The 23,533-nt window shown below is 33.7% G+C and overlaps 1 protein-coding gene across 1 annotated transcript; it reads right to left on the bottom strand.

Moving 5' to 3' along the window:
- Positions 1 to 222: 222 nt before the first annotated feature.
- Positions 223 to 4,047, bottom strand: LOC132902353 (uncharacterized). Its single transcript, XM_060947042.1, has 2 exons — positions 3,443 to 4,047; positions 223 to 3,091 (listed from the first exon to the last, which is right to left on the bottom strand). Exon 2 carries the CDS (start codon positions 3,082 to 3,084, stop codon positions 688 to 690), a length of 2,397 nt encoding a protein of 798 aa, XP_060803025.1. The 5' UTR covers positions 3,085 to 3,091; positions 3,443 to 4,047; the 3' UTR covers positions 223 to 687.
- Positions 4,048 to 23,533: the final 19,486 nt, after the last annotated feature.

Below are 23,533 nucleotides of genomic sequence, written 5' to 3'. Positions count from 1 at the left end.
GTAGCACAAGTTCGAGACATTTCATCTGTTTAAAAACCCCGTCTTTATTAAATTCATATTTCTTTCAATCGCAATTAGCTATAATGCAAAAAAAAATAAATCCCAGAATATAAAACTAGTATCGCAAATTCAAAAGCAATGATTTCCCCGTCATCATTGAACCATTTCGCCCCGGCCGTCAGAACAGCCGGGAAACGGGGAAAACCGAGCAAATCCTATACTGCCCAACTAAGCGCAAAAGCGGTAACTCAAAGAAAGCGAGTTTTGAGATAATTGAAGTTATGTAAAAATAGTTATATATATACTTTATGTATAGTTTTTTTTATTTGTTAAATATTATTTATATATTATATAGGGTGTATTTGTTATCACATTAGTTAAATTATCAAAAATGTATAATAATGTACTTTATTCATGAGATACGGTTACACCGCTTAGTAAACTATAGAATTAAAATTGAGATACCGCTTTTTCGTTAGCTCTTCTCAAACATGTGTGTATACAAAAAGGAATGTATTTTCTATCGAATAAAATATGTATTATTTGAAAAAAAAAACAATTAAAGTATATATATAACGTTTTTTTATTATTAAAATTTGAAATTACATAAAAAAATATTTAAAAACAAACGGTTTTTGGAAGGAATTTTATTAGTCAAAAGTAGGGAGTTCTCTCCAAAAGGACATTCTATTTTGTGGTATTATATTTTGAAAAGATTTCAAAATATTTTCTTTTTTGTTTCTTGAAATTCCTTCCGGAGCAGTTTTCTTTTTTGGTGGAGGCAAGACATGACTTTTTAAAATTTTTTTTTCCTATAATGCTAGCAGTAATTGCATTTTGATCGAATCCTGTTTTGTAGGTGATATCAAAACTGCCTCTTTTAACTTCAACTTCAACCATTTCGCTGACATATGGACGCGGTTTAATTCGAGACAGTGCATATTGTGTGGTATAATCATCCCAGTCATAAAAGTCTTGCATGTTCATCTCTTTAAGTTTTACATTTTTTCCTGCAGTGCTAACTGCCTGAGAAAAATCTGCGAAATCATAAATTTTGTTTTTCATGCGTTTTATGGACAGCTCTACCCTATGATGGAAACTATCAGCTGACATAAAGGTGTGGCCGGATTCAAAATATTTGATGACAATCTTGTCGGCGTTGATATCCTTAGAATTTATAATATAAATTAAGAAAGAAAAAAACGTCCAGTTTTTGTTCTGGGAGGAACAATTATCAACCCATAGTATGATATTTTTTTTATCCCGATGAAAAATAAAAAATTGATAGTATGCACTTATAATTTCGGCTTTGGAACGTCCAAACAACCCTTCATACCATAGTACAGGAAAAACACTCAAATCTTTTCGGCCTTGACCAGTTGACACGAAACTTTCGTTGTAAACCACTATCCTATGAGTAAAAATAGCAGTTTTGAACATGTCTATCCTGGGCAGCATGATAACTTTTTGTAAATCAGCAGAATATACAACAGTATCAGTTTCATTTAGCTCACTGTCTAATTTATACTGCTCTCTGGACATGTATGCCCGTTTGTTATGACTTTTCCACTTCGTGCAACCTAGACAGTCTTCTTTAAGGTTTTCTTTGGTATGTGTATCATCGTGTAAACGGAACTCTTCACAGTCCTCACACTCTTCGTGGCCAAGCTTTACAAAAGAAATATTTAATTCTGCGACTACTTCTCGATATTTATCGTAAGATACTTTGCAAGACGGATTTTTTTCTAAAAAGTCTTTATGCATCGCACTGATTGTCAAATCACTGGGCAAGTATAAGCGATTGGGAGCGTGTTCACGCCTGTAATGAGATATACTCGGCTCAAAGCTCATTATATGTTCCTTAATAGGAGTAGATTCAATTTTATTGTGAGGAGTAGCTCCCAGTCTTTTGTCTACTGGTGGTGCAACCGTGTCGTTAGAATTGGCCAAAGCCGTATGTAAAGGTTTGTCATTAGATGATTTGTAGCCCAAAGTTGTCAAAAAGAAGGTTTTACATACTCCATACTTTGTACCGAGCACGTCCTTAAGTGAATAACTGTAGCTTACTTTTTTTCTGTACTCCTCTGATTCAAATCTTGTTACTGTTCTTTGTTTCACAGATTTAGCTGAGGTGTGATGCAGCATATAAGCCTTCCTCTCTTTGTCATTCAAACTCCAGAAGCTCTCATTTATAATTTTTCGCTGCTCTTCCGATATATTTTGGATACACTGCTTTTTGCATGAAGCAGGACAGGGTGGTTTAACGTTATGTTTCTCTCTAATCTCACTTTTTTTCACTTCATTTCTGACTTTGAGAGGTTGGTCGTGTTTTTTTCTTTTCCTAATTGTACCGGCCTTAGTATAAGTTGTAAGATTATGTGTATTTCCATCAGCTATCTCGTTTTGTGTCAGATTCTCGGTGTCCCTAAGATTATCATTTGGTGTCACTTCGTGTCCTTGAGATGAATTCTCAACAGATTTTTCGTATTGAACACTTATCACATTTGAATTATTCCTAAGAGATTCAGAAGTGCAAATAGTATTATCGGAAGCAGTTATCAATATTTTTTCTGTATCATCTTGAAAAATACAGGATCTTTGTTGATCTTCAATAGTATCTGTGATCAAAGGTTCTGGATTACCGCAATTAAAAACATTGTGTATGTTGTGTGTATTAAAACAAAAGCCTGGCGATGATATGTCACTTAAATCATTATGTTCAATAATTGGCACAGTTGTCAATGTGATCAACGAGTTAGGGGATTTGTTGTTATTCCCGATTTCTGTGTTTTGATCATCCTGATGCATAGCGAAATAATCAACGTTTGATGTACACGGACCCGATAAAAAATGTGAATCTTCAAAGTCGAAACCATTTGAGGAAGGAAGAATCGGAGCTAGTAATTGATCAGCACTGTTGAATCTTGAAAATGCGGGATCATCATCTGAATCACTAGTAGGAAAAAAGTCGGGATCGATCGTTTTAATATTACGTTGTAATTGTTTGGATTCCTTAAACTTTTCCCTCAACGCCTTATTTTTTTGTGCTAAAAGCATCATCATTTTCGTATTTCTTTGCGACATGGTTTATCTGTAACAATATTTAATAAGTATAACTGAATTATTTTATTCATCAAAAACGTTTAGTTATCTTTAACAAACATAATACAAATTATATATTTGGGAAATAAATTAAAATATTGCACTTACGTAATGTAAAGTGCAAATCAACTTATTATCATCGGAACAACAATAACCGTATGGCTGGGAAAATATGATTAAAAATAATTTACTTTATGTTCTGGTAGATCAAGGTCAATTTTGCTAAGTACGAATGCGTACGAGGGCGCGCACGCCAACCGCAAGAAAGTTTAACACAAAATTTCTAATTTTGCAATGATTATGGTTACAAAATGCTAAAATAATATTTAATAGGACTTACCTGAATGTCAATGTATGAAGTGACCCCATTAAGCACCTTAATTTACAGTTTTTTTCTCAATTTTGCACAAATATCATGACCTCTTCACAACAAAAACAAACAAGTTATGACACGAATTTGCGAACGAATTTGCCAAGGGCAGGGATAAATCACTGTAAAATGTATTAGAAATTCGATCTTATCCAGTAAAACCATAAGGGCTAATTTAATTTTGCTATTGCAACCGTATCTCACTAATTCAAAACAGTTTGCGTATTATGCAAGCATTAAAATACTAAGCATTATAGCGGTAACTCATTACTGATTTTACTCATCCTACTTACCGCTTATCGGCTAAGCAAAAGTTGTGTATTTATTTAAGAATTTTAGCGATATTTAAATTTGCGGCTGGTTGCCTACGTAATATTAATATACCTCTAACACCCTTAGTGATATATGGTAAAACTGAGATAGAAAAATCTTTCTTAAGGTTTTTTCATACGTTTTGAACAAGATAGTGCTAAATGGCTTAGTCCAGTAGATGCGTATTTTTTAAAGCTATCCGATGGCATAAAAATCAATTTTACGATTTTTTTTGAGATACCGCTTTTGCGCTTAGCAGGGCAGTATAGTCACTTAAAAACAATCATGACGTATCTATTTTCAAATTATGTCTTTCATTTCGATTTTGTGTCATCACGCTCGCCACCTGTAGTCACAAGTGTTGTTGATAGATGGTGCTGAAGTCGATAATGAGCGCGTGCGTTTTTAAATTTCATTAAGCTGATGCTGAAGCCCTTTAAAAAAATATAACGTCAGCAGTTTCGTGGACACAACATCTGTGTATCTAAATTTCAATAAGTACCCAAAAAACCATTACGTGTTTGTATCACTGAAAGGGATCCATTTTACTCTTCCCAGGATACCTTAATATAGGATAACTTAATAAAGATTCCCCTGGACGCCGATACATCAGCACTGCTGGAGAAAGTTCAGTCTCTGACGTCATAGTACTAGTGACGACATAACTTTATTATTGGTCATTTGGTAACTTTGCTATTATATTGTTGAGTAACTTTATGATGTAAAGCTTTTTCCTAATTTTACATTGCACTGAAGTGTGATGGTCTGGTAAAGAATAAAAACTTACATACATACACGCACATAATCACATCTATATCACTTGCGGGGTATCCAGAGCCAACAGTCTTGAAAAGACTGAATGGCCACGTTCAGCTGTTTGACTTAATGATAGAATTGAGATTCAAATAGTGACAGGTTGCTAGCCCATCGCCTAAAAAAGAACCCAAGTTTGTAAGCCTATCCCTTATCGCCTTTTACGACATCCATGGGAAAGAGATGGAGTGGTCCTATTCTTTTTTTTATAGGTGCAGGGCACTTAAAAAAAAAACTCAATTAAAATTATGAAACTACTTTATGTATTTCTACTATAAATAAACATTTAACTATCCAAACATGAGACAAAATAAGTGGCTCATCCCAAAAGTTTCGGGGTTGCAACCCTATGAAATATTATATCCCTTGATGGCCATTTTTCCCCCACATTAGATGACCGACCCCTAATTAATACATTTGATATAGTAGAGACGGGGAGAATGCCATGGCATTAATGTTTTACTGCAATTACCTTTTGTTTTATTATTTTCAAAGAACACACGTAGGTAATTATATCCAGTCATAATATATATATTTTATGTACAGAGTGGAAAGGTTTATGCACAGTTGAAACTACTGGGTCTAAAAATTTAAAGGCGTGAAGATTCCGTAGGCGTTCTTATACTGCTCTTAAAGATAAATAACGGTCTTTCTTTTGCTTTTCGTGGTAGGAGACACGGCCGTAACTCTAGTTTTGAGATAAATAGATAAATAAAAGCAAATTAATAATTCTATTCAGCGAATAATAGCTTAAAATGAATTCACAACTCTAGTAAATTTATTTATGTATGCGTCTGTGAATTAATGTAAAGTTTGCATGAATCTATTTAAATACATTTCAGTTTTAACTTAGTGAAAACAATATTAAGTTTTGTTTATCCCAAGTTGTTACAGCGACTGCGCTAGATCGTCTTTTTCTGTTAAAAAAAGCATATTTAACTTTAGTTTATCGTTATGTTTAAAATCGGAGCATTTTGTTAAAAATGAAACATCGTTATTTTTAATATACTATAATGGCTTATACTAATATTGATAAATACACTACAGATATCAGATCTTAGTATAAGATACTGGCGTAGAAGAATTAATGATGGAAATGTGATTGGACTATATACATACATATCACGTCTATATCCTTGAGGGCTGTATAGAGCCAACAGTCTCTCTCTCAACAACTCTGATAAGACTTAATACTCGTACGTCATTTGAAAATGGCAAACGTGTGTAGATATATTTTCTTGTTATCTCTTTTTCCCGTATCATTAATTTCACGTAAATAAATTTTCATGTTACTTACAAATTTCTTAACCGGGAAAAACACCTAGACTAAAACTAGTTGCATTCATAAAATAATACAGGTATAGAATAGAATAGATTTATTTTCAAAATTGGATACAAGGTATCACTTATTGACGTCACATCACTTAAATCTAATTATAACTACTACCGTTTCCAAAGCGCATGTGTAGAAGAAGCGGCGGAACAAACTACACTGCAGCATTTTCATCGGACGTCAATGTACAAATATAGATCTCTTAAATCTAAATCATGGACGAATGCACATTGTCTTCATTAAAAAACATGAATGAATGTAGAACTAGTATACTATATATTTTCTTGTTATCTCTTTTTTCCGTAGCATTAATTTCACGTAAATAAATTTTCATGTTACTTACAAATTTCTTAACCGGGAAATACACCTAGACTAAAACTAGTTGCATTCATAAATAATACAGGTATTAAACGTAATGTACCTTCATTTTATCTCGGACGTTCGAATCACGTTACAATGATCCGTGGTCATCTAGCGGCCAAGTTTAAAATCAGTTAGAACCAGATATTACCAAGAATCTCAATAAATAAAGCAACACATGGCTATGACTGTTACTAAGAAATTTAACGGGAAAAATGTTAAAAAACAGGAATGCAGTATATCACAACTTTGCCAAGAAAGAGTCGCAACAAGTTCCCAACTGTTTCAGTTTTGGAGGAATTCTTTCTAATGGGATAAAGTACTTATATAATATAATGCTGGCTGTAAATTGACGTTCGATGAAAATGCTGCAGTGTAGTTTGTTCCGCCACTTCTTGTACACATGCGCTTTTGAAGCGGTAGTAGTTATAATTAGATTTAAGTGATGTGATGTTCTTTTCTCATCATGCCCTGACCGGAGTAGTAATATAACAGAATTAAGTTTTATTTCTAGATAGAATTACCTATATTTATTAGATTGATTGCCTTTTTGGAATGGGCAAGCAACTTCTGAATCTCAATTATTATTTAAAGTACCCAATTCTACATATGTATGTAAGATTTGAAGTCGTGCACCTACTAAGACGCATTATTCATCAGCATCCATGCAGTTTGGGCACTTTCAGACTTCTGGAAACTTGGGACTTTGAGCAATATGCCTTTGAAACTTTTGAATAGTTCAAAAGCTAAATACTTGCATGCATTCTGACAGACTCTCGAAGGTTTTAGTGGCCAGGAATTTATTTTATTTTTGCAATATGTTTAAATCTGTTTTCTTTATTATATATTTAAATTTATACATACATACATATTATCACGTCAAAATCCCTTGCAGGTTAGATGGAGCCCGCAGTCTTGAAAAGACTCATGGGCCACGTTCAGCTGTTTGGCTTAATGATAGAATTGAGATTTCCTACGGGGTGGACGGAGTCCGCTGACATATTAAATATAGAAAAATACAAATTAGGATTATACTAAGAACGACATACTTTTCACACGAGCGGATCCGAGGGCGAATACTAATTAGAATACAAAATACCCTAAGGCATTACATTTCGTCTCTTACGCAATGCGAAATTAAAAAACACAAAAAAAAAAACAATATAAAGGTAAGCAAAGATCGTAGAAACAACATGGGGAAATTTATTTCGCGTTTGAACTTTTTAAATATTTCATTTTGGGTATTTCCCTTTGGGCCCATTTATTTGACCCTACAATTTCAAATTTGGAACTGTTACGTTTAGTTCTGTGGTTTTCGCTGATTTGAAATTATTGTCATTTTGTTGTTCGGGCTATAAAGGGACGTCTCAGTTCAACTTTGGTGTTTTATCAGCGAACTGTTTCCCGTGTGGTTCCCGGTACCAATAAAAAAGGGATTGGCTCCCTCTTAGGCGATAAAGGAATAGGTTTATAAACTCGGGATTCTTCGTTTGCACGATGGGCAACCTGTCACTATTTGAATCTCAATTCTATCATCAAGCCAAAATGCTGAACGTGGCCTTATCAGTCTTTTTAAGACTTTTCGCTCTGTCTACCCCGCAAGGGATGTTGGGGAGACTATATGTATGTATGTTATTTAGGTATAAACGTAGACCGTGACTATATATATGTAATACAGGTATAAACGCACACATAACGTACCTTTTATTTTATCTCAGACATTTCGAATCATGTTCCAATGATCTGTTGTCTCCGAGCGACTAAATAGTATAATGTAACGCGATAGTTTAAGGTCAGTTTTTCTGTTACTTTTATTAGCGTCTTAGCCGTTTAACAATGAATGCTTGCATAATATAAGCCACTTCACGTGAAAATTTTATCAATACTATATATACAAACTATTGATTGGATTTTGCTCAAATTATGATATAGGTCAAATATCATCGGCTTCAGAAAGTTCAGCTTTCTTCTTCCTCCTATCATTAGTCCGGCTACATTCTTACCTCTCTGAAAAGAAGAAAAGAATTTGACCATGATTCTGCATTGAGTCAGGTTTTCACATGAAGCAAATCCTTAAAAGGGAACCTAACACATAATGGATCATAGTTCCACGTCCAGTCGCAAAGAGAATCCACCAATTTCGGTAAAACAGAACGGCATAACTCATGTTTTCAGCGACCAACCGAGTGAAGACGCGGGCGTAATAAATTGTCTTTAACTTTTCGCGAAGTTGAATTTTTACTGCGTTTATTCACCGAAAAGGAATTTGGCTAACGGAAAAATAAAACGTTGCTTATTTGCAATTTTAAATTAGGTGCCTTCTTTTTTTGATTATTTCTAAGCTGATTGGTAACTTACAAATTTGATATAGAAAAAAAAAATTGCAATTTCAAAACTTTAAATTTTGTTTTATTCCACACAATTAGCAACCGTTAAAGGTTTTATTAACGTTTGAGTCCTCCTTCTCAAGTCATTTCCTCACTAGTGAGGGTCATGACTCCGATGGTATATCTCCAGCAGGCTTCTCCATCTACAGTAGCCTTCTTAAATTAAATATGAAAATGTGATAAGTGTGTTAATCAAGTTATGTAACTAAGGTTAATTCGAGACTAAATTCCACTTACGCCTTTGCTTACATTTTTAAATTTATTCCCGTCAAGTTTTATCCAATCAGATACTTACAAAAAGCCAAAACTAATTTTGACAAACCAAGTTTTTGTAAACTGCTAAGTTTCTAAACACATTTTTTCATATAATCTATGTACATATGTAAGTCTAGGTGTAAAATACTATTGAATTCCTAACATGGCCTATTAGTCTTCTAGAGATTACTGGCTCTGTCTACCCCGCAATGGATAAAGACGGGATTATATATAGGTATGTTAGTATTATTTGAAGCTACTTTGGATTAAAGGCACGCGAGGTTCATGAACCATGTATTGACATAACATTAGTATTCTTACCTCGTAGCGCGTGTCAGCTGAGACCAAGGTGTGATACAGTCTGATTTGATATTTTGATCTTGAATTTAGATTTCGCCAGATTGTTTTTTTTCTGAAATATATTCTTTTACTAATAATTTTGTACTCTTAAATGGTTAGGTAGTTCAGGTTTATATGTTAACCAAATTTAATCAAAATCGCATTAGCGGTATAGCCTTTAAAGTGCAGTGTAGTTTGTTCCACCGCTTCTTCTACACATGCGCTTTTGAAGCGGTAGTAGTTGTTGTTAGATTTAAGTGATGTGACGTCAATAAGTGATACCATGTATCCAATTTTGAAAATAAACCTATTCTATTCTATTCTAGTGTAAGTATAGACACACTTTAGAACTTAGTATAAATTTATATATTACAGCGCAAAATACGGAAGGCGGACGCAGAGATGAGACATACACCTACGTATTACAGCTTAATATTAGTACATTATTATTCTTTACTAGTGCAATTATTAAATATGCAAAACATACATAACTTGGCGATTTTTTGCTCTTTTAAAAGTAATAAAAGTTGTAAGTTCACCATCGTTACATACGAGTACATGTAATGACGGTTCTTAAATAAAAGTTAGTCACAGAAGCAAAACCACTCACGGCTCCGACTTGCAATTAAAATTTGTTTTTTTTTTAATCTTTAACCCTGTTGATTACGACTAAGTATATAAATCTTGAATCTAGGTTTTTTAATTAAGCAAAAAGTGTTTCAGCTGTGTAAATGTGCCCATTTTTGCTCCGTCAGTTTTGTAAGATAGTTGAAATATAATTTATTACTCATATATTTACCTTATTTATCTAGAGAGTTATGAATGTGGATGAAGCGAAGGAAATATACAGAGATCGTGGCAAGTGGAAAGAGGTAGTCTCTGCCTACCCCTCCGGGAAAGAGGCGTGATTTTATGTATGTATGTATGTATATTTACCTATTTACTTTATTTTATTTTATTTATATATTTGACGGCCTCTGTGGCGCAGCGGTACTACGCTTGTCTGTGACACCGGAGGTCCCGGGTTCGAATCCCGGTCAGGGCATGATGAAAAAAGAACTTTCTCTGATTGTCCCGGGTCTTTGATGTTTATCTATATAAGTATTTATTATAAAATAGTTGAGTTAGTATCTCGTAACACAAGATTTGAAGGCTCTCGAAGCTAACTCAATCAGTGTAATTTGTCCCGTATATATTTATTTAATTAAGAAAACTAATTATTTCTAGAGAAATTTCTTCAAGTAACCCCACGACAGGGAAATGTACATACATACATACATATGGTCACGTCTATATCCCTTGCGGGGTAGACAGAGCCAACAGTCTTGAAAAGACTGATCGGCCACTTTCAGCTATTTGGCTTAATGATGAATTGAGATCCAAATAGTGACAGGTTGCTAGCCCATCGCCTATAACTACACGACGGATTCTGATACTTTTAGAATAAATTTATTTTCGTAATTGGTTACAAGGTATCGCTTGTTGACGTCACATGCCTTAAGTCTAATTATATCTACTACCGCTTCCATAGCGCATGTGTTAAATTGACAAATATAGATCTCTTAAATCTAAATCGTGGACGAATGATAAGTGTCTATCATTACATTATCTTCGTAATTGTATGTTAGACGTGTATTTAAAGTAAAGGGTAAGGTCAAAATTACCCGAAAATAAAACTGAGCTTGCATGAAGAGAGTTATGAATATGGATGAAGCGAAGGAAGTGTGCAGAGATCGTGGCAAGTGGAAAGAGGTAGTCTCTGCCTACCCCTCCGGGAAAGAGGCGTGATTTTATTTTATTAAAGAAACCAACAGCGTATATATTAAATAGTAATACAGTATTATTCTTATGCTATTATGCTTATATACCTACAAAAACATAAACTTGCCGATCTATTAGAAAAATGATCTTACTCCAGAAAGAATGTTTATATTTTCTCTATATCCACATACCCATCTAACATGACATCATCAAATAACATATAAAGATAATCCGTCGCATATTCATCGATGTAAACATAAAATGTATCAATAAAACGGCCCACATCACGCTCACCTGTCTCATACGAAAATATATAAAAGTCATATTTTACGTCCTGTGAAAATTTTATGGCAGAAGCCATTCGACCGATGGAATCAATAAAGGAAATTTTTATTATCATCACGACTTTTATTTTAAAGTATGAATTTTCGGGTTAATTTATATATTTCATGTTGTTTGGTGGCAGGTACGAGTAGGTAGTAAAATAGTTTTACTACGTGTAATTTCCGTTTATACGAGTTTTTTCTTAGTTTTTCTATTGCGGGAACAGAAAACAAAAAGGAATAGGAATGTGGGTAAAAATTTATTGAAAATATTTTCTTTTTGTTACATACGAGTACATAGATAATAGACGTATCACGTCCTTATTCTTTGCGGGGTAGAAAGAGTAAATAATGACAAGATTTTACGGCCAACTTTAGTCGAATGGCTCGAAGGTGGAATTGATATTGATTTATCACCTAGAAGAAAATCCGAAGTTAATTTGCTTTTCCCTTAATCGACTTATACAATCAGCGATTCATACCATTTATCATATTACCTATGTTTGTCTTGTCTCGAACCAGTAAAAGACCATGTACAAATCTCCCGAATCAAAAATGGGTAATAATGCACATAATTAAATACGACTAACCTCTTTCTTTGAATCCCTTTCAGTTTTCGAGGGCTTTAGACCCTCCACTTGTCACGGAGCCCTGGACATTGACAAATCGAGGACACCCAGTCAAATGGCAGTAATGACCCTAAATAATAGAGATGCTCCTATGAAAGGATTGGGGTATCTTCGAAGTACTAGGTAGATAAAGGGTAACTTTACTTTTAGTTAAGTAATTTTTACTTGTATTATGTGATTTATTTATAATTGGATTGTGACCGTGTGGTTCGTAGCGCCAATATGAAAAAGAATTCGACCACTACACCCTTTTTGTCACGGATGTCGTAAAAGGTGAGTAAGGGAGAGGATTATAAACTTAGGATTCTTCTTCAAGCAATGGGCTAGCAACCTGTTACTTTTAGAATTTCAATTCTAAATTATTATTATAAAACAACCGCCAACAACCAACCAATAACCAAGCAAAAAACCAACCAAACAATAACATTAATATTCATGTTTATCTAAAACGCCATTAAATGGTTTGTAGCTCGTTTGAATTATTTTTTTATTATCTCTGTAACAAAGAAGTAAATAATTTAAAAATGTTCTACGTAGCGGTCGTTACCAGGATGCCATGAGTTAAAGGAGTTAATATTTCAAAAGACGAACCCGGAGCAAAGACGTGACATCCCTGTAAGTAAGACCCAGAGCACACTGCCCATAAAATAGTAAAACAGAAAGGTTTGAGAAGTTGAGAATAAGGAAATATTTATGTGACTTGGTATAAATAAAATTACATAAAGTCATACTGGGTGAATTGGTGTGACTGAGCCAGTTGATTTTATTTTAGAATCAGTGTCGAAATTTAAGTTTAGAGGTGCATAACAAAACTTAAAATCACTAACTATAAAAAAGACTGACTGACTGACAGATCTAGAAATTATTTCCTTTCTTCTTTATTCCTTACTTACTACTTGCATCTAGGGCTGCAATGAGCAAGGAATTCAAAATTTCTGCTGGAACAGAAATTAATGGAACAATTTAATGTGTCGCAAACAGTTCATTGATCAAATATTTTGTTGCTTAAGTTAATTCTGCACTACACCATATTATAAAAAGTAATCTTTTTACAAATATACCTATTACATTTTTATTAAACCAACGATTCATATACCATAAGTACAATGAAAATTATTCAAACATTATTATATTACAATAAAAATCGCGTTCCAATATGACATCAGCCTAAAAATGCAGCGACGTTTTCCAGTTTCCATTGAATATTTCCTATTCAATCTTGTTCGAACACGCCTGACGACTGTACTGATTCTGCTTTCCTAGTACCTCCGCATTCTATTGGATTTACGGGTTGGCCTTTTGAAGAACACTGAATGGGAAGTACTTGCGGACAGATGAATTCTCGCGAGTGACTCTTGCACTTTATGTACTCCGCATAATTTTAATGGGATTAATTTTGCATGAGTGAACTTGGCGGAGAGGGTGTTGCGTATGTATTAAAGCGTCGGAAGAGTCTACTTCTACTTTTTTCATGGATCCTAGATTGGGTGAGTCTGGATTTTACGCGAAGCGACTCCCATCTTACCTTCACGCCTTTGAAAGGGAACCTTACTCGTATTGGATCGATCATGGTTACACATCCAGTTGCCTGAATGTACAGGTTTCCTCAAGATGTTTTTCCTCATAGAGATATTTTTTTATTTGATTAAAATGCAGTTTGTGAAGTTAGGCCTACTAAAGTTAGACGCATAGATCAAGAATATTAAGAAATTTAAGAATTTTTTTAAAGAAATTTATGCACACGCCATTACGCTCCAAAATTCATCTCTCATGTCATGGGTCTACTGGAAGAGATTTCTTTTGAAATAAGTAGCACTTTGTGCTAGAATAACTGTAATAAATGCTCCATCATATAATTTTGTTGTCAATATTTTCACAGGATACCATTTTTCATGAAAATGATTTATAATATAGGTGAGATTTGTATGTTTGTTTAATACTTATTGGCTTTTAACGACTCTTATTATCATTGGATGTTAATGAATAATAATCCGATATCAAAAGTTTACTTGTCATCTGCAAGACATATCGCAAATCTTTACAAACTGCCCCAAAATTTCGAACCAAAATGTTGTTGGCGACAAAAGACAGGAGAAACTCGTAAAGTAAGTATTTGCTACCGATATTTATTTACAATAAAATATTGTTTATGAGAAGCTATCGAACAAACAAATAAACTCGTAAATGAGTGCGCGGTACAAAATTGCGGTATTGTGAACGATGCGTATCTTTCGGGAGTTTTACAGAGAACATGGATGTATCGTTTTTAGAGAAGGTAAAATCACATCACTCATAAAATTACTATTTTTCTCTCTCTTCTTCCTCATGGCTTTTAGTTCCACTTGCGTTCTCACTACTTTGGAGAGGAGCACGGGGTCAGATTACAGACTAAAAGCCATTCCGCTTGTAAAAAAGATTACTAAGATAAGAGACAAAGAATTTATTTAAGTGACAGAATTTATGTTACACACAATTAATTCAAGAAGTAATTATCGTAGGTTATAAGGTTACTTTTGAGTCGCGAGGGTATTTTATACTTATAAGCCTTTTCACTCAATTCGGTAATCGCTGCACCTATTTATTAATGTCTATTGTTTATTTATTGCATTTTTATGTATGTTTATTTTAATTATTTTTCTTTTTGTGTAAGTATATATTTAGCATGACCCCACATAAAGTTATCTGTCAGACCCAATGGTTGACTGGTAGTTAATGCTTCAAGCATTGAGTCCGCCAATCAGGCTATACATTTGTATCTTATATAATAAAGTTTAAATAAATAAATAAAAAGCCGCATCCAAGGACCAGATTTTTCCTAAACCGTGCAGCCGACCAATATTACTTTACGAAGTTTGTTATTACTTCAACAAAGTTTATTTGGAAAATGAACTGAAAACTGGCGTCCGGCTCTGCTCGATTTATAACTCTATGTCCTAATAAAACAAAACATTTCTATTTTAGCTCTTATCGCAATGCGTTAAGTTTCAACCATTCTGACTGACCTAAGGCCTCTCAAGTTTACTTTGGAGGTAATATTTATTGTAGAAAAATTCATCGCTGTTTTCATAAAATTCATATATACAGGGGTTTAAAATAACGACTTTGTTCTTGCCTTTGAGAAATAATTCTTGTTTTAATAATAAATAAATTATTTGTTACTTTACCCCGGGCATAGATACATATTTTTAGGCTGTAACATTTATGAAGTCACTAGCGACCCGCCCTAGGTTCGCATGGGTAGCATTTATACATATAACCGTTCCTCATGAATCACTCTATCTATTTATAAAATCTGCATCCAAATCCCTTGTGTGCTTTTAAAGATCTAAGCATACATACATACAAACGGTCATAGGAACAGACGCGGGAAGCAACTTTGCTTGACTTTAAACTATGTAGTGATTTACAGTTCGGTAAGTAAGTCAGTATGCATTCAAATAAAGACATTTAATAAATGTGCCGCTTAATAAAATCTATAACTTTATATAATAGTATTAATCCATGCACGTTTGACCCCGCTGTAGGTAAAAACATGGGCGTATCTATAGTTTTTCCTAAGAAAGAGAGCCCTTTTTCGAAAATTTGGGATGGGCAAACTGACTTTTCTATTTAGTTTAATTCTAACATGCCTTAACTCTACTAGACACATAATTTTGCCCTTTATAATTTTTATTGGTTAAGTGCTGTAATTCATCAAGGGTTCATTTTCTTATGTTATTTTATTAAGCAAAAACCATAAGCACATTTATATTTATTGAGCATAAATACATATTAATGACAGGCATAATGTGTATATTTTGGAATTTGTTCATGAACTTGGCCTTATATAAACTGTATATTGAATGTTAATACCGTTGGTTAATTTATTAAATTAAATCGCCAAAGACCAGAAAAAGAGGGAAGAGAAAAGATTCCGACTTTAACTGGGCGGACTCTGGCTCTCGAAGCATAACAATCGAAAACTCAACATGAGATATTTGTAATAAGAACATGACCTCATGTATTCTGTATTTGAATGTAAATATTGTTTATTATATTATTTTTGTAAAATAAAACGGGGGTGGGCAATCTACCCACCCTTCTTACGCCCATGTTTATAAATAATGTATATTTGTACTAGTTAGTTACCAAAGTTAACATATAATAAAGTTCACACATTATTAAATTTAAAAAATATGAAAGTTACCTCGATAGCTATTGGCCAAGCCCCAGAGTATCATTCCAACTAAATTCTGTAAAAGCTTCACTGTTGTTTAGAAGCTTTCTATTTTAATGTACCAAATGTACTCTTCGCTCTGTCCTCATGTGTATATAAACTTTACAGAGCATTATAAACCTTATTAGATAATAGAGTTAGTTTTATAACTGTGGATTTGTGGGAGGAATTTTCAGTTAAGAAGTCAAAATGATATTACCTCGGACTTAGAAAACTGTTAAGATAAAAGTTAAAGTGGCTTAAAATGTACGTATATTTTCAAATAAGACACAAATTACTTCTGTGCATTGTGCTAAGCGGTTTTTTATTAACAAATATTCTTTGATATGGTCAAAGTACAGGAATTTGTTCTTTACGACTTTAAATATATTTTGGGCATCATTGAAGCCTTCAAGGATGAATAATTTTCCCTGTCTTTTTTCACATATTCCATTATTTCTTTGCTCCGTATAGTTGCAGCGTGATGTTATATAACCTAAAGCCTTCCTCGATAAATGGTCTATTCAACGCAAAAATAATTTTTCAATACGAACCAGTAGTTCCTGAGATTAGCGCGTTCAAACAAACAAACTCTTCAGTTTTATAATATTAGTATAGATGTTATAGGTACCTACAGATAATGCTGCCGTACAATGATAAATGACTTTAAATTTAAAATTTCCTAACTTATTTGCAGGCAAATTCATGCCTTGAGTTCATTCAAATGTCGATTACTTTTTTTTAATGAATCGATTTTGATGAAACTAACTTTAAATATTTTTTTTAGTTAAAACAAAGCAATCGGTGAAAGTTTTAAGTAAATCCGCTCAGTACTTTCGAAGATAAGCGTGATCATACATACAGACAGACAAAAATTCATTCAATCATTCTAAGTGTCCCTCTATCCATTTCAGTCAAAAATACTAAATGTACAGACAAAATATTTTTACTGTTTTATTATATGTAGGTATAGATAAACGAATAAACGTATAAACGAATACATACCTATGTAATAACGTGAATTAAATCACCCATTTTGACTCTAGTTGAAAACCTTAAAGTAATAAATAACTCTTAGACAGTTTTGCGTTATCGACCCCCGATGAAGGTTTAATGAAATTTTTCCAAAACCGCACCCACCCTTACTCAATGTGCCTCCACTCCAACTTGTAAAACAACGTTACTGATCCCGGGATAATGAAACGACAACCCCTCGATTGGGTTACATACATAAAGTCACGTCTATATACAGTACTACATACAGGGGTAGACAGAGCCAACAGTCTTGAAAAGACTGATAGGCCACGTTGAGCTAATTGGCTTAATGATAGAATACATACATATAGTCACGTCTATATCCCTTGCGGGGTAGACAGAGCCGGCAGTCTTGAAAGACAGAAAGACCACGTTCGGCTGTTACATTTGGGTTACGTGAAGGTAAGTATTAAAGTACTCTTAACCTGAAGAGGTTGCATAAAGAGAATGATAGTCCCTACTTACTCCTATGGGAAAAAGGCTTAATTTTGTGTATGCGTACATCTCATGACTCTGGAGAGGAGCCAGGGTCTGCCTGTGACCACAAAAATCATATTTTTCTTAAGCTCCCACTAAAATATTAGGTTCACTGAACAAATTCAAAACAACATACATATGGTCACGTCTATATCCATTGTGGGGTAGACAGATAGGCCACGCTCAGCTATTTGTTTAAATAATAGCCTAAAATAAGAATACCAAGTTTGTAAGCCTATCCCTTAGTCGCCTTTAATGACATCCATAGGAAAGAGATGGAGTGATTCTATACTTTTTCGTACTGATGCCGGGAACCACACGGCACAAAACAATAAAATTCAAAAACTTTATGCATTATAATGGGACACTTCAACGTCACTTAATAATTGTCATATCTTTTGGTTTCACAACATTGGTTGAAGTCGACGTAAATTACTTAAAACTTGATATTATTTGAAGATTGATATTGAATGATGCCCAAAATAACTATTCCACGCGGACGAAGTTTCGGGCACAGCTAGTATTGTATAACTTGAAACAGGGGTAACCAAGGGTCAATGCTAGGCAATGTTATTCATCGCAAACGTTGAGGGACTATGATAATATTGAAGTTATCTTGTGATACTACGCTATTGGTGAATATCACTTAAAATATATAAACACAAAGCTGTTTTCTTTCCATTTGGGGAATATTAGATAGATCTCGTGGGGTCTCGGGAAATCTAACCCTTAGAAGTTATTTTCTGTACAGACCTACAATATTATATATTTTATTATTGTAAGGTAGCCCCAATAAATAAATAACTCCAGGCCATTTCTTAAAATAACTACTACCATTTTGTTCGAATTTACAAATTCCTATTAAATAATTTTTATTAAAAATAAATGTTGCAAGAGACTAAACGACAAATATTATCACCTCACATTACAAATTACAAATATATACAAATTTTAGGACAAATTATACAGATTAAGTCAGCCTCGAAGTAAGTCCGAAACTTGTGTTACGAGATACTAAATCAACGATACTATATTATATAATAAATACTTATATAGATAAACATACAAGACCCAGACCAATCAGAGTTAGTTCGTTTCTCATCATGCCTGACCGGTATTCGAACCCGGGACCTCCGGTGTCACAGACAAGCGTATTACCGCTGCGCCACATCGGCCGTTTAATATTCGTACAGACTGAAGCAGAAATAAAAAAATCCTTGTTCAAATCTGGTATATCAATCAGCTACCATTGCGAATTAAAGGGAATGTTTCGGAGGTCAGGTGGGAGTCGGTTCGTGTAAAAACCTGACTTTACAATCCTGGATTTTGACAATTTGACGGCCGCTGTGGTAGTAGTGCTTTTGTCTGTGACACAGAAGGTCTAGGGTCTGATTCCCGGTTAAGGCATGACAAAACCGCAGTTTTTATGATAGGCTAGGATTATAAGTTTTTTTTAATATAGTCGTTCTACGTAGGTTGAGTTAGGATTTCATGACATGAGTCTCAAACTTACTTTGTGACTAACTCAATTATGTGTTATTTTTCACTTATAGGTATGCTCGTATAAGTCCGGGAACGGGGCATATTTATGTGGGAATGAAAGTAAAACAGTGCAGAATTATATCGTGAATCTTCTTATTTTATTGGACTTCTTAAAAACACATCTTATAACGTCTTACATCGTACCACAGACTCACTATTCTTCTCTCTATGTTACCAACGTAAAAATAAGTAAGAGGTCAGCGAACAAAAAGGATTTAAATAAAAACAAAACTTCTCCCACATTTATATGTATATTTTTTGGTCTATCAGTCCTTTCAAGACTGTGGGCTCTGTCTACCCCGCAAGGGATATAGACATGATTATATGTGTATGTATGCTATTTATTGACACACGACCACAATTGTAATTTTAAAATTAAAACTGGCGCCAAAATCTTGTCACAATAATAACTATTTCGAACCACACATAATAAATTTCATATACATAGTTGTAAAATTTAATTACAAGCAACGTAAGTTCTTGAAAACAAAAGTCGAGTCGGGGAGCTAATTACGAAATTTAACTTCGTCACGAGCGTAAGCATGTTAATTTATTAAACAAGGGACCCACATAATGTTGTCTGAATGCCTTTATGTCTTGCGCTAACCCACATTTCAACATCTTCAGCGTTTAGTCGGGACGCATTAGTGCAAATCCTTTTGTGTTTGCTTTTAAAATCTGTTTTAACATTTCATTATAAGGGTTCTTAATTGACTTTATAACTTAATTTGAAACTTTACAACGCCTTTACAACAACAAAAAGAGTCATAAATGTTGTTAAAACGTATCTAAATCAGTTTACTTACTGAAACAAAACTAAAAATATGCATTACTAATTAGCGATTTCTTAAACATAAAAAAAACTTGCATCTTTTTTACCATAGCAAGTAGGTACACATATTAAGTCAAAGGCTAATATGTAAATTATGTTAAATATTCATATTTGTAGTATTAACTTGCATTAACACTCTATATTTTTTTTTTTTAAATTAAATATTTATATGTACATACATTTTGTCACGTCTATATTTCTAGCGGGATAAATAGAGCCGACAGTCTTGAAAAAACTAAAAGGCGTCGATCAACTGCATGGCTTAATGATGAAAATAGCGACAGGTTGGTAGTAAGACAGGCCTGTAAGAAGAATCCCAAATTTATTAGCCTTTCCCTTAGTTACCTTTTACGACATCCATGGTAAAAAATATGAAGCGGTCCTTTTCTAACGGGAACCACACAGCAATTTGCATAACATCTTCATAAAGTGATTTTAAACAAAATTATCTTCACCCTTGTACCTCAAATAACAAGGAAAATGATTCAGACTAATTTATTTAACAAACGTTGAGTTTTGACTCGACCATTGCCTTGCAGGAACACAAAGCAAACTACAGGGGCCAATGCAAATTGTTTAACTAAATCACATTGTACAATGTCGACGCTAACCGAGTTATGAACTGGCTCGGACAGAGGACTCTGATGAGCTATGCTGCCCTGGTACATAGTGCGGGATGTCAAGGTAAATTATAGTTACCTACCTGGATTTGAAAATCTGTTGGTTTTACTTCTTTATCTGTAAAGGATCTCCTCTTTCTTCAAGTAGATAGTAAATTTACGGCATTAATAAAGTCAAGAAGCAGAAGTATTGGTCATCTTTAATGCAATGCGTCTATGTGCCTGCTAAAAGTCAATAGGAATGGGAAATTTAATTTTAGAATGTCGACGCTAACCGAGTTTTGAACTGGCTCGGACAGAGGACTCTGATGAGCTATGCTGCCCTGGTACATAATGCGGGAAGTCAAGGTAAATTACATAATAGTTACATAAATTTAAAAATCTGTAAATTGTAAATATATACGGGACAAATTACACAGATTGAGTTAGCCTCGAAGTAAGTTGGAGACTTGTGTTACGAGATACTAACTCAACGGTACTATATTTTATAATAAATTAAATTAATAATAGATAATTAATTATTCTTTATCTGTGAAGAATCTCCTCTTTTTTCAAGAAGATACAAATTTTACGGCATTAATAAAGTCAAAAAGCAGAAGTATTGGTCATCTTTAAAACTGCTATACTTATGCAGTGCGTCTATGTACGTACTAAAAGGCAATAGGAATAGGAAATTTAATTTTAGAATACCGACGCTAACCGAGTTATGAACGGGCTAGGACAGACTCCTATGAGCTATGTTGACCTGGTACATAGTTTATAAGGTCAAGGAAATATAGTTACACTTAGCATCCGCGCGTGTAAATCGCATTGTTAATGTAAGTACATACAATTCAGGCATGATGATCAATGTTGTTTCAATACACAAAGGTAAGGAAGAACTGGAAAATGTTAGGTCAAGAGTCAAAATGCGGCAGTGAAGTTTGTTCCGCCGCTTCTTCTAAACATGCGCTTCAGAAGCGGTAATAGTTAAAATTAGATTTAAGTGACGTGACGTCAATTAGTGATACCTTGTATCCAATTTTGAAAATAAATCTATTCTATTCTATTATATCGTATTGTCAAGACTGAAACGATACCTACGTATACCTGCGATTTAAAACTAGAACGACTCGGGATGTTCTATCCTTGTCCCACATTCGTGGTAGACAATAAAAATAGTTGCCGACAAAACAATACATGCAGATGGAAGTTTCATCTAAGTTCTCAATAGAATTCCCAGTCTGTCACAGATGTCTGACTGCACATTATTAAGAGCCTTTGGACGAAGATCTTCCGGATTTGCGGTCAGGAGTCGTGACTAAACTTCGACGAAATGTAATTTAACATTAAAGTGATGGGGTCGTCGACTGTTTGTTAGAGTTTAAGGATGTATATTTTATAATATTAATCGTTGACGAAATAACTTTTACGCACTTTCAGAAAGTGATAAATTGTATTTTAGTTTGCAAGTCACGATAAGGCTTAAAAACTATAATACATAGCAGTGATTAATTTTGGTTTAAGTATATGTAAAGAAACTATTATACATTTCTTTATTTTTATTTTTTGTATAATTTCCTTGTATAAATATATTTTTTTTTTATTATAAAAGAGGTTCCTCAAAATATTTCGTAAAAATAAGATTGTGGATACAGCTGATGTATCTTTTGCCTTAACAATGTATATTGTCTTCCATATACGAGACAAAAGCATCTATCTAAATGGCCTTCATGTTTGTTTCTATGTCCGAACATAATATCAAGAATCTTGTTTACATTCTTATATAATCGTACCAATTTAGGGAGGCCCTTTCTCGAGTGTTGTTTGACTAAAACAGGGGTCCTATTGCATTTGACATGCAGCAGCATGTCACCCCCTCGATTCGGCGTCCAATTACTAGAATTATTTATTTGTTTTCCTCTTCAAAACGTTTTCATAGACCGATTTTAATATAGAAGTGACGAGGAGAATTGTTGGGGGATATTTATTTTAAAATAAAATTCGTACCTACAACAAGTGTGTATTTTTAGGTAATGTTTTCACAGACAGTGACCATGGATGGTCATTTATAAATAAAATAATAATAACTGTGTATTGACCAGGCCTCAAAAATTTTTTAGGACAGATTTTTTTTAATTAATTAGGGCCAGTACAATATATTTTTTTTTAAGTTAAGTTTGATACATGACACAAAAAGTATACATATCATATTTATCTCTTACACAATAAAGCCTATATATAGTTTCAAGACTGAAAGGTCACATACTACAGACAACTACTACTACAACTACAACTATGAGTTTTGTAATAATGGTTTTCAAATCACTAACTGAAGTAATTGTCCCAAATCTATATCCCTTGTGGCAAGCAATGATATGTTAAAAATTTTGGAAAGAGAGTTTTCTGAGGAAGTTTTATATCTATAAATACTATCCGTGTGAGACTGGGACTAGTCGCTAATAACTATACATAAAGTAAAAAGCGACCCATTCTATAAATTTCAACTCTTCATTTATATAATAGACCCTTGTTTTTCAGTTTTGCCATCAAAGGAGGGAAATCTTCGTCTTACACGTAATCAAATACACGGAATGTTGTTAATTGTGGGAGGAATGAGTAAACAAGCAGTGAATGATTTCTTAATGTGTTGTGAGTAAACATATTGTTTGCTAACATTGTTGACATTATTTTAATCAGTGCGATTTCCTCGTGTAAAGTTTTCAACAAGTTTGTAGCTTGACAATACATTTCATGTTCACTGTTGATTAAATTTGTGAAGATTTTGGACATTTTAATGATTGCACCCTAAATTGTAACCCGTACATATATACATACAAGTAACTCTCCTCTTAATTATTCAATTGTT

Source organism: Amyelois transitella, chromosome 12, assembly GCF_032362555.1.
Source record: "Amyelois transitella isolate CPQ chromosome 12, ilAmyTran1.1, whole genome shotgun sequence".
In the NCBI taxonomy this organism is placed as follows: Eukaryota; Metazoa; Arthropoda; class Insecta; order Lepidoptera; family Pyralidae; genus Amyelois; species Amyelois transitella.
The sequence above is the reverse complement of the archived record's forward strand: the minus strand, read 5'-3'. Positions and strand labels throughout refer to the sequence as shown.